A 16,365-nucleotide genomic window follows, 5' to 3' on the forward strand; every position below is an offset into this window, starting at 1 on the left:
ATTTAAAATTATAAAGATAAGTGTCAAAAATACACCTAAATATTCCTCTTTTTGAGTTTTATACCTAAACTATTAGGAGTGGAGTTTCATACTTAAACTATCACTTATTTGTTTGAAAAACACGTCTCTCTCTTTTATTCAACTCTCATTATGGTGTGTACGCTACACTCTCTTTCATTTAATTTTTTTTTATCACATCATACTTCACATAGGCAAAATATTTTATCCTGACAAAAATTAAATAAATTATTAAAATTAGTTAAAATTTCAACCCCCCTCCCCTCCAAAAATCGGATCTATTCTTTTTTTTTAATAATAATAAAAAAATTAAAATTAAAAATTAAAGAATTACTATGTCCCCACCCTCCAAAAAAATTATAAAATAAAATATAAAATATTTTTTTACCCCACTCCACTACTTTTTCTTATCATACTCCCCCCTGCGACCACCCCTCCCCCCATATTTTTTGTTTTAATTTTATTTTTAATTTTTTTATAAAAGTTTTTAAAAAATATTCTCACTTCATCTTCCCACTTACCCACCCCCGCAAATAATAATTTAGATATTATTTTTATATATTTTTTATTTTTTTTACCTCGCCCCACCTAACCCTCTGCTTTCAATTTTTTTTTCTCATTTTGTGTTATTACATACACATGATTTTAGTAAAGTATTTTTTACTTACTGCATGACTTTTCTTAAAATAAAATATTTTTTTCTGTTATATTTGGTACGCAAATAGAAAATATATTTTCCTATGAACATATCTAACATAGAACGAGAAAAATGAAAAAAAATAATAAATAAATTAAAAGTGAAGGGTTAGATGAGATGGGTATAATTTTATTTTTTTAAAAAATTAAAAATAATAACATTTTTTTAGGAAGGAGTGGGAGAGGAGTGAAGCATGAATTTTTTTTAAAATATTTTGTACAAGAAATTAAAAATAAAAAATAAAAGGACGGGGGATTGTCAAAGGGGGGTGGGGGTGGAAAGGGGGGGGGGAATGAGTGAGAAAAATATTTTAAACTTTTTTTTAAAAATAACTTTTAAAAAAAATCTTTTTTTGAATAAAAATACTTTAGTTTTAACTAATATTAATATTTAATTTAATTTTTTGTCAATATAAAATATTTTATCCATGTAGAATGCTATGTGGCAAGATTTTTTTCAAAAATTAGAGAGAGTAGAGAGAGTGTATTACAAATACCATCGATGTGTGTTTCTCAAATTAATAAGTAATGTTTTAGATATGAAACTTATACTTCCAATAATTTAGGTATGAAACTCAAAAAAACAAAATTGTTTAAGTGTGTTTTTAATACTTATCTCAAAATTATAAAATAAAAATAATTATTTTCAAGTTCATTCTATAAAATAACAAATAAATTGGGATAAATACTTTTGATAACTCCTGAATAATTATAATTAATACATGACAGAAAGAGTACATTGTTTTATTGGTAAAGGACAATTTTTATATTCAGAGAGCAAATTATTGCTACGTATCATTTGTCCCTTTTACAGCTCATTCCACTTCTGTACTCTTTTATACTTTCTTTTTTTAATACGAATTTTATTGTACTTTGCTTTTTCCTCTCAATTGCTTTAAACTAAAATAGATTCCTCTAAAAAGATAAATATAGATTGTCACAAAAAATATTCATACAAAACTTTTCTCTAAAAGTTACTTATGTAAAAAGCATCTTTGAAAAGTAAACAATAAACCAAATTAAAATGGCAGATTACAATTAATTAAGGTTTGTGTTTCACTTATTCCAAACGTTGCCGTAACTCTATCTAATTTAGACTTCTAGCATCATTATTATTCCACAATCGTTTGAGGATATTTCCTTCAAGTTTCTATGCATTTTTGTAACCATCGACTTAGTGTGATCGTTTCAGAATTCTTAGAAATTTATTTGTCACTTTGATCAATTTAAAAGATTCCACAATCCATTTATTCATGTTATATATGCTATTTTTGTTTATTGCCGAGGGAAAACTTTCATAGATAATTTTATAATTTTATTTTTTGGGGAATTTTGATATATAGTCATTCAAAAATATCTCAATTATGCTTCATAGCTATAATTTGCTAATTAAAATTTGTAGCTATAGTTATAATAGCGTTTGTATAATTTGTGCAATATTTGTATACGTTTGTATAATTTGTTATACGATTCACAGTTTTTATATAATGTTTGTATATTTCATTATACAATTCATGCACAACTTTTGTATAATTTGCTATACAATTTATAGTGTTTGTGTATTTGGCTATACAATTCGATTCACGCACAACATTTGTATAAATCACATGAATTCTATAAAATTCAACTGTATAATTGCTCGAATTATACAAAACTCCATCTGTAATTATAGCTAGACGTTTGTCGCGAGCCATAATTAATTCAAACTATAGTTATGTTAGTTAATTAACTAGTATATGTTTGCTTATCCGCCTAATTTTCTCTTATTTTTGGTTGCACCAAAACAAAAGGTGAATGAAATGATACCTCTCCATCATTTTGTAATTTGATTGAATATAAAATTTAAAAACATAATATATTATATTACCAAATTTACAATGTGTGTAATTTATTTTATGAAAGAAACATTATATATCATTGTACTAAAAATACTAAATACTCACTCTGTCAGAGTTAGTGATTTAAAATATATCACAGTGGAATATTAAATAATTAAGGTATTATCAAATTTAAAACAATATATTTTTGAAAGAAAATAAAAACAAAATTAGTAAATCACTTTATAATTTGTGAATTTTTTTTGTCGTGTTGATAATAGGGGCAATTCCAATGCGTCCACGTAAATAACGCTTCTAAGAAATTCCCAGTTGTCTGCTGCCATCCCAATTTCCAGAAGGCAGTACCAAATTACCAATATATCCTCTCTTTTTTTAATTTCACTTAATATAAATAAAAAAAATTATCCTGAAGTTTTCTAGCTATTAAACGATTGTTATTATCATTTTGTATTTTTTTTTAATATTGGTATATGTATCAAAAATATGAAATCAAACATTATCATAATTAGATTTTGTATACTGAATCAGGATAATATATATGTACGCACACTTTCTCTAGATCTTGCTTATGAAATCTCATTGATATGTTGTTGTTATTATTATAATGTTAGTAATTAACTTTTGAATCGTGATCTTTTAAATTATAAGACGTGATCTTAAACTTACTTAATAAGAATTTAATAGTATCGAACAAGACTCATCTCGTATTATTTAAATTATTATTATAGAATTTATTTCAATAATTTATTGATCGTACCCTATGTTTTGAAAAAAAACAGTATGTTCATTCTATTTATGCAAATAAACATTGCATAATTATAGAAAATCATAATTCTAAATTTTTTCCATGAGTATGAAGATGATAAAAATAGTAAAGAAAACCATTAAAATCGCCATTTATAAAATTAGTAATCAACTCTATAAATTTACAAATTATCAGTCAACGAAGGGTAAAAAAGGCCTAAAATTAGTAACTATTGATGCCAGTATGTATGACACGTGTCACGCACCATTATAACTGCCACGTCACGCCGCCCTTCCAACAGTTTAGGCTTCTTTAAAAGAATTGGGACTTTGTTTATGCAAAATAATTATCTCACCATATTTTTCTCTCCTAAATTTCTCTTGTCCTTTTCTCCGGCTACCCTTTTATACTCCGGTCACTTCCCCGCCGGAAAATCCTAAATTCTTGGTGTATTCACCGCTTCCTTGATTGTACCTTTGCTTCACCGATCTCGAATTTTATATTTAGTCATCATGAATCCAGAATAGTAAGTTTCTTTTTTTTTTACATCAAATTTGTTATCTTTGGATTCGAATTTCGAATAGAATCTGCTGTTTTTTAATTTATAAATTGTTTTCTTGATAATCCTCTTTAGATCTGTTTTAATTTTGCATCCTGAAAAAGAAAAAAAACACAAAAGTTTCCATCTTTGCTGTGTTTTTTTTTTGTTTTTCTATGGTTGTCTGTATGTGGGGTTGAGCAAAATATCTAGATCGTTAATCGTATTTATTGATCGATTTTCCCGTTTATGCGTTGACCCTTTTTTGTTCTTGGGATTATAATTATGTGAACTTGCTGAATTCCTGGTATCAGTGTGTTTAGAAATTTTTGACATGTTTTACAAGGCAGTGGGAAGGCTGCGTACACACCGCCATCGCCAGACCTCGCTTGTGGGATTATGAATTTTGATGGGAGAATGGAAACTGCCAAAACCATGTTTGGAAAACTTAGGAATAAGTGAAAGATCAAATTTTTATTCCTAAATAAGAATTAGTATATATATATATAACTATATTGTGATTTAATCCTTTTTAGCTCTGTTTTAATGGGATCAGCTAGTTATGTGGTTTACCAGCTGGGTGGTTGTTGTTGTTGTTGTTGCTAGTTATGTGGTTTAAGTATTAGCTATTGTCCAAAGTTGGGAACTGAATTAGTATGAAGTATGGAGGTTGCCAACATGGATGATTCGCTTAATGGGCGGAGTTGTGTGTGTGCCGAGCTAATGAAATTCATGACTGTTTTTTAGAGAACTTTTATGCCTCCTCTATGGTTATTAATATGTAAGGTGTGTTCTCCTTTGTGGTGTGTCATGGTTTGTCTTAAATTGTCATATGCTAACCGTTTGCTGCACTTAGTGAGAGTTAATATATAACCTTTATTATAAGAGTTTGATCCTGGTTACATGATGATATGACGCTGATGTCAAGATATTAAATCCATTTATTGCACACCATTAAGACATGTAAGGATGTAAAATTTCTTGGTTAGTGCTTTCTGCAATTTCCCAGTTTTATGTGCTAAAACTTGTAGAGGAGGAACTTCTGTTTAAAAGATTGAGGCTTGATGAATGTATGTTATTTTTCTATAGCTCGACTGATGTGTATGTTTATTCTTACTTTTAGTAGTCAACAACAACATATCTAGTATAGTCCCAGAAGTGGTGCAGACTTGATTCCCTAATGCCTTATATCTGGAATTCATGGAAACCATCCTAGAATCAGCAGAGTGCTAAATGAGCAAAACCTATAACTCAAAGCAATATGGAAATGGTATTTTTGTGCTAAACATAATGAACACAATTTAATAAGGGACTTAACAGGATTTCGGGCTATTTATAAATTTTCACAAAGTAAGGTAACTTAGAGGGATAGAGAGGTTTAGAGTGATGATAAAAGTGTGGGAACCACATTGCCATTCGTCTAATAGATGAATGCGTCGCTTAACTTGTAACCCTTGTGTTAGACTTCGGATAAAGCTTTACTATTGGTAAAAGTCGGGACGTCTCCACGCTATAGCAGGACTACAGGAGACGATCTTTTCCCATGGAACTGGTAGTGTTTGTTTTCTGCTATTTGAATTTGATGTTAATGCTTTTTTGGTATGGTTGTTGCTAGTGTTTTAGAATATTAATGCTTCTTATGTTGTAACTTCCATGAATATTTTTCTTGGTAAGGTAAAGTGTAACTTTCATGAATATTTGTCACGGTCCACGACAGACTTTGCATAAACTATTTCATTCAACAAACATAGAATTGTAACACCAGTCTTCTGCGCCTCAGAAACAGTACTCTCTTTAGTTTGGGGGGTGGGGGTAATATACATTTTAGATGTGAACTCAATAGGTCAATGTTAAGGTGCCTTGACTGAATATCTGCAAAATTATCCCCATGACAATATTGTGCTACATCAATCTAATTAACTATTTTTTGTAATGTGTTTTGAACTTCTATTGCTCAACTGCCATTATAATCTTCCTTGCAGCGACTATCTTTTCAAGCTTTTGCTTATTGGAGATTCTGGTGTTGGCAAATCGTGTCTCCTCTTGAGATTTGCTGTAAGTTATTGTTGAATTATCTGACCATTCTGCTTTCTGACATCTGAAGTGTTTTTTCCTTTTGTGCCATCTGTATTAGTTTCTTGATTGTGGAACTTGTTTCCCTCGACATGCAAAGTATTTCTCCTTTGCATTGTGATTTTGCAAAAGTAACCCTTTTGCTGCTGCTGGTTATCTCCTCTTTCTCTCCCCCCCCCCCCCCCCCCCCTCCCAATTTTTTAAAAAAACATGCGCAGACAGATTGCCTGTGTCTGTCTATGTCAAATTTTATATCCTCTTTTTGGGTGGTAGAATTTCAGCTTATGTAGAGTGGAACTGGTGAAGTCATATACATAGTCCATTTGCCTTTTAAACTGCCCCATTATTATATTGTAAAGTTTGACAATCTGTGTGGAAGTAAATAGGCTTTTCTTATTGTTACTTCTTTTCTCTTTTCAGGATGATTCATATCTTGAGAGTTACATCAGCACCATTGGTGTGGACTTCGTAAGAGAATCTTTCTATTCTTTGTAATGTCTCATTTAGCAATAGTTCAGCTGGATATTAGTAACAGTTGTCATCTTTTTTTCTTTTAGAAAATCCGCACAGTTGAGCAGGATGGGAAAACCATTAAACTTCAAATTGTAAGTATCTAATTCTCTCTTGGCCATTCATGTAAAGTTTGCCTGTATTATGGCTGGTTATATTTATAATAATGACAAAAGAAAAAACAATGAGCCACTCCCTTTAGTCTGCTATGCTTTCTTACTATATATATTACTTTTATCTTAAATTGTGATCTATTCTCTGCTTGATTTTGCTCCTTTGAGAGGCTAATATCTTTTCTGATGCATTTTCTTCCCCCTGGTATATGCAGTGGGATACTGCTGGTCAAGAACGTTTTAGGACAATTACCAGCAGTTATTATCGTGGTGCGCACGGCATAATTGTAAGTGTTGTGTTTCCTCACATATTGTTTTCTGACATTATACTATCCAATTTGTCACGAGGTCTTACTCTGATGGCATCTTTATCAGGTGGTTTATGATGTAACTGATCAAGAGAGCTTCAATAATGTTAAGCAATGGTTGAGTGAAATAGATCGATATGCAAGTGATAATGTGAACAAGCTTCTTGTTGGAAACAAGTGCGATCTCACGGCACAGAAGGTGGTTTCGACAGAGACAGCTCAGGTAATCAATCCCCTATACTCCATGATGTGAATATACCCCGTCATTGGTTACCTGAATACTTTGTTGAAGGATGCCTTTATCTTGTTGAGAGCTGCTGTATATCTCAATTGATAACCAACCTTTTTGTAGGCTTTTGCTGATGAGATTGGCATTCCTTTCATGGAAACAAGTGCAAAAAATGCTACTAATGTAGAACAGGCTTTCATGGCTATGGCTGCTTCAATCAAGAACAGGTTTGGAAATTTTCATTTGAAATTGCCTTATCAGAGTTGCAGTTTTGCTCTTTTGTTGTATGGAAACTTAATATCCTATGCATTTGTAGAATGGCAAGCCAACCGGCATCAAACAATGCACGACCTCCAACTGTGCAGATCCGAGGACAACCTGTCAACCAAAAGAGCGGTTGCTGCTCATCTTGAAAGGACGAAGCTTGATGATGATTCTGATGTGGCATGTAAAATTAGTTTCTTAATGGCTTGATAGGAAGACTGTTCACTGTTACTTTTCTTTCAACACTTGGTCAAAACACTCAATTCTTTTCAATGTGTTTGGATAAACAATTTGTAGAAAATCTAGGAATATTGGTGAATACTAGTATTTGCTTTCTATTCTTTGGACCTTCATCAAAATGATTTAATCTGCAATTGTGCAAGTTTAGCTATTAGAGTGTCACTATGCTTATGCTTTTCACATGTTGATTTTTTCCCTTCTTCTGAACCTCATATACCTTACATGTTTTGATAATGCTAAGTGGCTTATCAACATCAATACTGACGCATAAATGTAAGTTTCTTCTCTAGTCATACCAGTTTAGCCATGGTTACAGGATGGCAATAATCACCATGGTGAAAGAGATTTTATTTTGAGTCTGCATGATGACATTAAATCACAGATAATAAATTAACTTGGAAGTATATTTCAAAGATGTTTAGTCATAACATATATACTCGGAATGTCTACAAATATAATGCCAGAATAACATCTGAAGAGAATAGCTAAAAACACAAAAATCACTCTTTTTCTGTTAATATCGAATAAAGAATGGAACTTTTCCTATAACAAATGGTTTTTATCACTCTTGAAATAGTTTACCAATAATCACCACAAGAACAAGCTCCATTTTTGAAATGGTGAAACCTAGTTGTATCTCTGACAATGATTTCCCTATTTTCTATTGCTGATATAACTTTAGTGGCTTGGTGGCAATCTCCACAAACTCTCAGATTCTTGAATATCCTAATTGGCATCCCTGGTGGCAATTTCATTAAACCAAAGGCAATAGCTAGTTTCTCACTGTGCCACAGAAGTAGCTGCTCTTTCTGTTCCTCTCCTACGTCGTGTAATGAAGAGTTAAGATCAGGCACGTAACCTGCTAACTTCATTTTCTTCTCAAGATCTTTTAGTTTCATGCATATGCTTTCGAGATCTGGATGAAGTCTATCCCCTGATCTGAACTCATGGACCACTCTCCCAACCTCCATCCAACTGTATCCTGGAGTTTTGATAACTTTGTTCTCTTTCATTGATTTTCTGACTTTAGAAACACCTTCCCATTGGTTCTTGGCTGCATAAACATTAGCAAGTTGAACATAGCCTGCTGCATTTGTAGGTTCAAGGCTAAGCAAGTTTTTGGCAGCAAACTCTGCCACTTCTAAGTTTCTGTGGATCCTACAAGCACCCAAAAGTGATCCAAAGAGTGCTATATGGGGTTTGAATTGCATTTTTCGTATCAAATCCACAGCTTCATTTAGCTTTCCAGCTCGTCCAAGGAGATCGACCATACAAGTGTAGTGGTCTGGTTTTGGCTTAACTCCATAATCGTTCTGCATTTGCTCAAAATATTGAATGCCAAGATTGACCAAACCTGCATGGTTACAGGCTGATAGAACACCCACAAAGGTTATCCAATCTGGTTTTGTTCCTTTACTCCTCATCTCATTAAACAAGCTTAGGGCCTTCTTGCTTTCCCCGTGTTGAGCATATCCTGAAATCATTGCGTTCCAACTGACAACATCCTTTCTTGGCATCTCAAGAAACAACTTCCAAGCATCCTCCAAAACTCCACACTTGCTATACATGCTAATCAATGAAGTCCCCACCGTCATATCCAAGTACAAAGGGGACTTCACGACATGCTGATGAACTTGCTTTCCCAATTTCAATGCAGATAAATTACTACAACCTAGTAAGAGACTACTCAACGTTGAGTCGTTCACCTTTATACCTGATCCCATCATTTTCTTGACCAGCTTCATACCATCCTCTGCTCTCCCATTCTCAATATAACCAGAAATCATGGTGTTCCACGTTACCATACTCTTCTCTCGCATCTCTTGAAACATCTTTTCCGCCATTTCAATGTTTCCTGATCTCATATACCCCGTCACAATGGCTGTCCTAGCAATCACACCTTTCACAGGAGCTTCCCTAAACAACTCTAATGCTGATTCCAATTCCCCAGACTCAACATACCCAGCTACCATAGCATTCCAAGTAACCTCATTCCTCACCAGCATTGCCCGAAACAACTCTTCCGCTTCACCCATCAGCCCATTTTGAGAGAACCCTGAAATCATGGTATTCCAGGAAGCAACATCTTTAACAGGCATTCGATCAAAGAAACTCTTAGCAGCCTGGATATCAGCATTTCTCCAATAACAAGCTAACATAGTATTGTACGAGACAACATTCGGTTCAGGTATTTTATCAAACAGTTGGCGTGCTTCTTCAAGAAACCCATGTTTTCTTGAAAACCCAGCCAAGATTGAATTCCATGTGATTACTGTCTTAACCTTCACGCTCTCAAAAACTCTAACCGCAGAATCTAAATCCCCAGATCGAATAAAGCTGGTAATTTTCTTGTTCGATAATACTACATCTTCGATTTCAAGTTGCTCAGAATGTCTGATTTTGTACGAAAACTGATCATTTCTTGAAAATTTTACGTTACTGGAGGGTACCAATTGGGAGTGCCGTGAGGATGGAGGTGCAGGCAATGCTTCTGGGCTCGAAATGACATCTGGGCTTCGATAATAAGAGATACAAATATGGCGATTACATGACAAGAAAGTAAGGAATGGAAAGGAGCAAACTTTGCTTCTAAAGTGAAGTTGATAGTACATTTGTCATGTTTTGGTACTGTGTTGAGCTCTTTATGGACCTATGAGCAGAGCCATAGGTGGTGGACTTTGAAGTTGCAACTGTGAGGGAAATTTGGTTCCACATGAGTTTATTCATATTTGATTGGCATAATAATACAAATATTTTTGTATTCATTATTAACCTATATTTGTGTCAAAATTAATTTAATATGTATAAATAATTTATTAAAAACTCATTTATTTCTTTTTCTTGAATCAAGATTATAAATTTAAAATTTTAGTTTCACACTATATATAGTAAATGGTGAATCTTTTTAAAGGATTGTTTAGTGGGTGTATAAGAATAATGTTGAATATGATATATTAGCTATGTTTACATTAATTATATTGAAATTATTTCTTATGCAATTTATAATTTATTGTATTAAAACTAACATGCATTGTGTAATTTCTGAAGAAAAAAGATATTTATCGTAAGCCTGAAGAACAATTTTTTTTCCTCAAAATTTCCAAAGGAACAATCGAAACGAAAAGAAATCAAAAGGGCAAAAGCGTGAAGGCACCACGCCTTAAAATAAATGTTAATGGAGATATTACCTTTTATTGAATAGGCATGAGGGTCATCAGGCCTTGTAAGGCGGGATGGGCCCCACGCTTTGTAAGACGAGCTCCATTGCATGCCTTTCTATTTCATAAACCAAAGGGGCAATATCTTGTGTTATGAAGTAGAAAGGCGTGCAGTGGAGCTTGCCTTACAAGGCTTGATGACTCTCACACCTTATCAATAAAAGTTAACATTTCCGTTAACATTTATTGTAAGGCATGGTACCCCTCACGCATTTGCCCTTTCGATTTCTTTTCGTTCTCTATTGGCATTTTTGGAAGAAAAAAATATTATCCTTTAGGCTCCGGACTTGATATTTATGCATGTCAAAAGTCAAGAAAGACAAAGGGCGTAAATCCTAGAAGACATCTAAATTTATGTTCTTAAACAAAAACAATATATTAGTGAGACTTATTTCGAGCTATAGGCTGGACTAGTATATATGATATAAATGTTTATGTAATTAGGTCTCCTAATGTTAAAAGTTTAACTACCTTATTAGACATACGCTCATACTATATATACTAATTTTACTTATACTTTTAAATATGTACATATATTACTTCTAATTAATAATTTTATACCATTTTTTAGGTTAGATACATTCCGCTCTACAAATCCCTAAAAATTATCGTTGTTTAATCCAATTCAATATCTTAACAACTATTGTATCCCACAATTAAAGCATTTATCATAAGCTTCTCACTCTCTCTCATCAATCCACAATCTTCACCCAGATTCTCTCTCTTCCTTCTTTTTCCCTCAAACGATTTCTTCCATTAATCTACAAGATAGTTCGAATCTTGTATGGAAAACTGAGGTATGTGAACATGGTTGATTATCTATGGGAACATGTGAGGAGGAATGAGATTGGGAATTTGTGTTCGATCACCAGTTAATTGGATGCCTTTTGCACTCTTTTTGTTTTCATAGTTAGATGTGTAGATTGGTGAGTAGATTAGTGATACAATGTCAATTATACACATGTATCTGAGTAGATTAGTGATACGATAAACACTTCATAGTCGTGATTTAATCTTAAAATTTATGTGTTTTAGTTACATTCGATATTTAGATACACATAATTAGATATATCTGTTTAGCATGTATTCGAGATACATGTTTTTGGGCATAACATATAAAATTGATACTTGATACATCAAATGAATAATAGATACATATAAATAGATACATAGAACAGATACATGAAATCAATAGCAGATACTTCTATGATACATATGAATGTACTTGTGCACCCATGTATCATAGTCTACTTGTTCATATGAAATAAGAGGTTAGTATGTGTTTATGATACGTCTGAATGTGTCTATTTGATCAAATTACATCAATTTTTTTTAATTTTTTTTATGTATCTAAGAGGTTAGCACATGTTGATGATACATATAAATGTATATGTGCAACTGTACACACATGTATCTTAGTGTTTAGTTTGTTGGATACATCATCAAATTAATGAATTTATTATTTTAAGAGTAATAAGATAAGATTAATCAAATTACATAACCAAGGTATACATATTTTCGTTTTTTATTAATGATTTAGTGAATTTATTGTTTTAAAAAGTAATAAAATGATATTAATTAAACATAGACACATTTCCGTCTTATATTAAGCGATTTAATTAATTTAAATTTTCAGAATTAATCGTCAATGTATCTAATAAAGGCTTTTCTATATATCACCATCCTATTGTTTATGAGATTTTATGTAATAAGGCAAAATTATGAGAAAAAAATAAGGGAAAATTACCTATTTACACATGTTATATTATCATATTTACTAATACTCCCAATTAGTTGGAAAAATATCAAAAATTCCTATTTTTTTAACTTTGTCACTCTTTCACTGATACATCACGTTTACCTTATATCAGTTACCTAAATTCACTCCTATTCTTCAGCCTCCTCAATGGCAGTTTCTTTTTTTCCAATTTCAGTTCATCTATTACTCAATTTCAAGCATCTAAGTAAGGTATATTCAAGTTTTTCCTTTAATGGTATCTCACTTCATTCTCACCTTCTTTGATTTCCTCTATTTTCTTCTGTAATTTTTTTTTACTCACATTGTTCACTGATACAGATGAAATCCTCTCTATCTTTTAGTGTTGGTCTCACTCAGTTGAATAAAAATCAAGAAATTATTGTTTCACCGGACGGTTAGATTCAAACATCGTAACGATTCATCAGTGATGGATAAACTCCGTGAGAAATTGAAATTAAAATCTCAAGTTCAACAATCACCCAAAGAAGCCGACAAGAAGATTGAAGGGGTTTCAACACACCCTAATCTCCCAAAGGTATGAGTTTCTATAAGTTTTTTTTAATGTGATTTTTTATGAAGATTTACTGCTCCTGATACATATAATTTTATGTATCAGATTCGTATGTATCAAGCTAACATTAGAATCTGATACATCCTGTTGATTTTTTTTTCTAAATGTCATTTTTTAAAAGTTTTACTGATTCCTGATACATATACTTTATGTATCAGATTCTTATCTATTTTCTGATACATTGTATTTTTGTATCAAATGCTCATATATCAGGATTTACTGTTTCTGATACATATTATTTATGTATCAGATTCTCATGTATCAAGCTTACATGAGAATCTGATACATCCTGTTTATATAAATTTTTTAAATGTCATTTTTTAAAAGTTTTACTGATTTCTGATACATCTACTTTATGTATCAGATTCTTATCTTTTTTTTGATACATCATTTTTTTTGTATCGGATTCTCATTTATCAAACATTAATGCTCATGATACATCTTGTTTATGTATCAGAATCTCATGTATCAAGATATAATGCTTCTGATATATCATATTTAAATACAAAAATTAAGTTGTATTTAATCAGTTTCCATGTCAATGCAGGGAATGAAATACGTCATCAAGAAGATCTCCTCACACTCCCTAAGATTCGGCACTGCATATATGACTAATTTTATTGATGATTTCAAATCATCAATAGGTGATGAAGCTATACAATTATTTCGACAAACCATATTTGGTCACTATCTAGATATGCCACAGTGCAATTTTCAAGGGCAAATCATCAAATGCCTCTTACTTCTTGAGGTCGAGCAAAAAAACAGAGAGGAATTGCATACCTCCTGGTCAAGGAGAACCGATGGACGTCAAGTAGTTTTTTTTTTAATTTTACAGTAGTAGAATATACAATTATATTTTTGCACCAATAGTAAATATTTTTTCTGGCTATTCAACAATTTAGCAGACTTTTAAGTTTTTTTAATATTTATGTATCATATTTTGATTTATCAAACTTGAATGCTTCCGATACATCTACTTCATGTATCAAATTGTAATGTATCAATATTTAATGATTCTGATACATCTACATTTATGTATCAGAATCATATGCATCAATCTTTTATAGCTTCTGATATATATTGTTTATGTATCAGATTGTAATGTATCAATATTTAATGATTCTGATACATCTACATTTATGTATCAGAATCACATGCATCAATCTTTACAGCTTCTGATACATATTATTTATGTATCAGATTGTAATGTATCAAGATTTAATAATTCTGATACATCTACATTTATGTATTAAAATCTCATGCATCAATCTTTACAGCTTCTGATACATATTGTTTATGTATCAGATTGTAATTGATTGATATTTAATGATTCTGATACATCTACATTTATGTATCAGAATCTCATGCATCAATCTTTACAGCTCTTGATACATCTACAATCTATATCAACACAACATGTTATGTATCAACCACAATCCACTTGAAAACTAATACAACAACCTTTAAAGTATCAACCTTAATACGTCGAATGTTTATGTATCCGTTATTCTTATATATCAGATTCGAAATTACTATCAATACCAAGTAACTTACAATGAATATAATTACCAACTATCTATGTATCAATTATTGATATTCAATTACTATTTTGGTTAATTGATATATGTATCAAAAACAATCCATAATGTAAAAAAAAACTATGTAGATGTAAGTACATGATCCAAATAGAATGTATCCTGGCATAACAAAATATCATTTCTCTTTGGGAATGAAATTACAACTCTTTCTGATGTGGCCTTCATGGCCACAACGTCTACAAGAATTTGTGCTCGTTCTTATCTTCTCACTAGAGTACTTTTTTCTTTCTTTCTTTGGTCTTCATGCATCCTTTTGTATCTTGGTGGCAAGACGAATTCTTCCAAAATTTCTTTCAGAACAGACCAATCTTTCTTATCTGGCATTGGAACCATTGGAACCATTGGAAATTCATAAGTATTTGCCAACGCCTCTGGTTTGTAGTAATCAGAATAGTATGGGTGCATGCCTGTAATGTTCTTGCTCTTCAACACTTCAATTGCGTGTGGACATGGTATCTCATCTAGTTGAAACCTGCCACAATTGCATGTTTTTCTTTCAAGACACACAATGTATCTTATACCTGACTTATAAACAGAATAAAGATATTCTAATGAAGCAACAACCTGCAGTAAATAATTATCACAGATATGTATCAACAATGATGTATCAAATACAGGAATGATGTATCAGAACTGATATATCAGGTAATACTGATAACAGGAAATACAGAACTGATGTATCCTATAGCTATGTATCAAGCAACTATGTATCAAGTAGATAACTACTTAAAAAAAATAACAGGAGTGTACCTTCATTCTCGAACACTTTATTGTGTTTGATATTAGGATATCTTCGAATTTCCTACCCAAAGTATGTTTTGTATAAGTTGCTATTTCCCTATTTTTGCAGTTCCAAGCACCAAACACACCTTTTTTTGTTAGAACTTATGCTCTGTTTTTGAGTTTTCTTTCATAGTCAGATCTGTTTCTTTTTTTAAAGAATTCTTTGCCTTAATTAGCATGGTAATTGATTGAAACAATCAATCATAGCTTGAATTACGTTACTACCCATAAATAACCCAACAACATTAATTGTTTTACACCCAAAAATTGATGTATCAGCACAACAAGTAATGTATCAGAAATTTTTAAAAAAAGGGAGAATCGCGTAATTTCATAAAAATAAGGGATACATCGTAATTGAGCCTTTTCAGTATGTGATTTAGGTAAAGTTTACAAAAAATAATTAGTTCGTAAAGTAATAGAAATTGGGTAAGTTACCCAATCTTAAACGGGCTTCTCTTGTAGGCCTTACTTAGCCTACCAAATATTATCCATTTTAATGCAGCGTTATTAAACTCAAAACTATTTTTGGGAATCTTCACTCTACAAGATTTAATTATTCATATGTCTCAATTAATTTCATTAGTTTATGATGTAGAAAATTATTTAAAATGCACACATGGATCCCGTTGTTGTTTGTTTAATTATTTGATACAACTCAGTGTTGAAAATATATCTCAAAATCATGTGATTTCTACATTTTCAAGATCATAATCTTTAGAGCAAGTACAACCAGAGACTTTTTCTATTCATTTCAAGTTGCCGAATATTATGCCAGATCTACTTCTAATATCTTTGATGATACATATACAATTTCTCTTCAACAACAATAATAACAATGTATCCACGTAATTTTATCAG

At 31.7% G+C, this 16,365-nt stretch overlaps 2 protein-coding genes across 2 annotated transcripts; one reads left to right on the forward strand and one right to left on the reverse strand.

The window, feature by feature from the left end:
* The first annotated feature begins 3,635 nt into the window (after positions 1–3,635).
* On the forward strand, positions 3,636–7,723 carry LOC129889801 (GTP-binding protein YPTM2). The gene is made up of 8 exons (XM_055965253.1): positions 3,636–3,823; positions 5,818–5,890; positions 6,329–6,376; positions 6,466–6,513; positions 6,747–6,818; positions 6,907–7,062; positions 7,192–7,295; positions 7,385–7,723. The coding sequence occupies exons 1-8, from the start codon at positions 3,810–3,812 to the stop codon at positions 7,479–7,481; spliced, it is 612 nt and encodes a 203-aa protein (XP_055821228.1). The 5' UTR covers positions 3,636–3,809; the 3' UTR covers positions 7,482–7,723.
* A 355-nt stretch (positions 7,724–8,078) lies between these two features.
* On the reverse strand, positions 8,079–10,184 carry LOC129889800 (pentatricopeptide repeat-containing protein At4g16835, mitochondrial). The gene has a single exon (XM_055965251.1). The coding sequence runs from the start codon at positions 10,182–10,184 to the stop codon at positions 8,151–8,153; it is 2,034 nt and encodes a 677-aa protein (XP_055821226.1). The 3' UTR covers positions 8,079–8,150.
* Between the last annotated feature and the right edge of the window lie 6,181 nt (positions 10,185–16,365).

Source organism: Solanum dulcamara, chromosome 5, assembly GCF_947179165.1.
Source record: "Solanum dulcamara chromosome 5, daSolDulc1.2, whole genome shotgun sequence".
Taxonomy (NCBI): domain Eukaryota; kingdom Viridiplantae; phylum Streptophyta; class Magnoliopsida; order Solanales; family Solanaceae; genus Solanum; species Solanum dulcamara.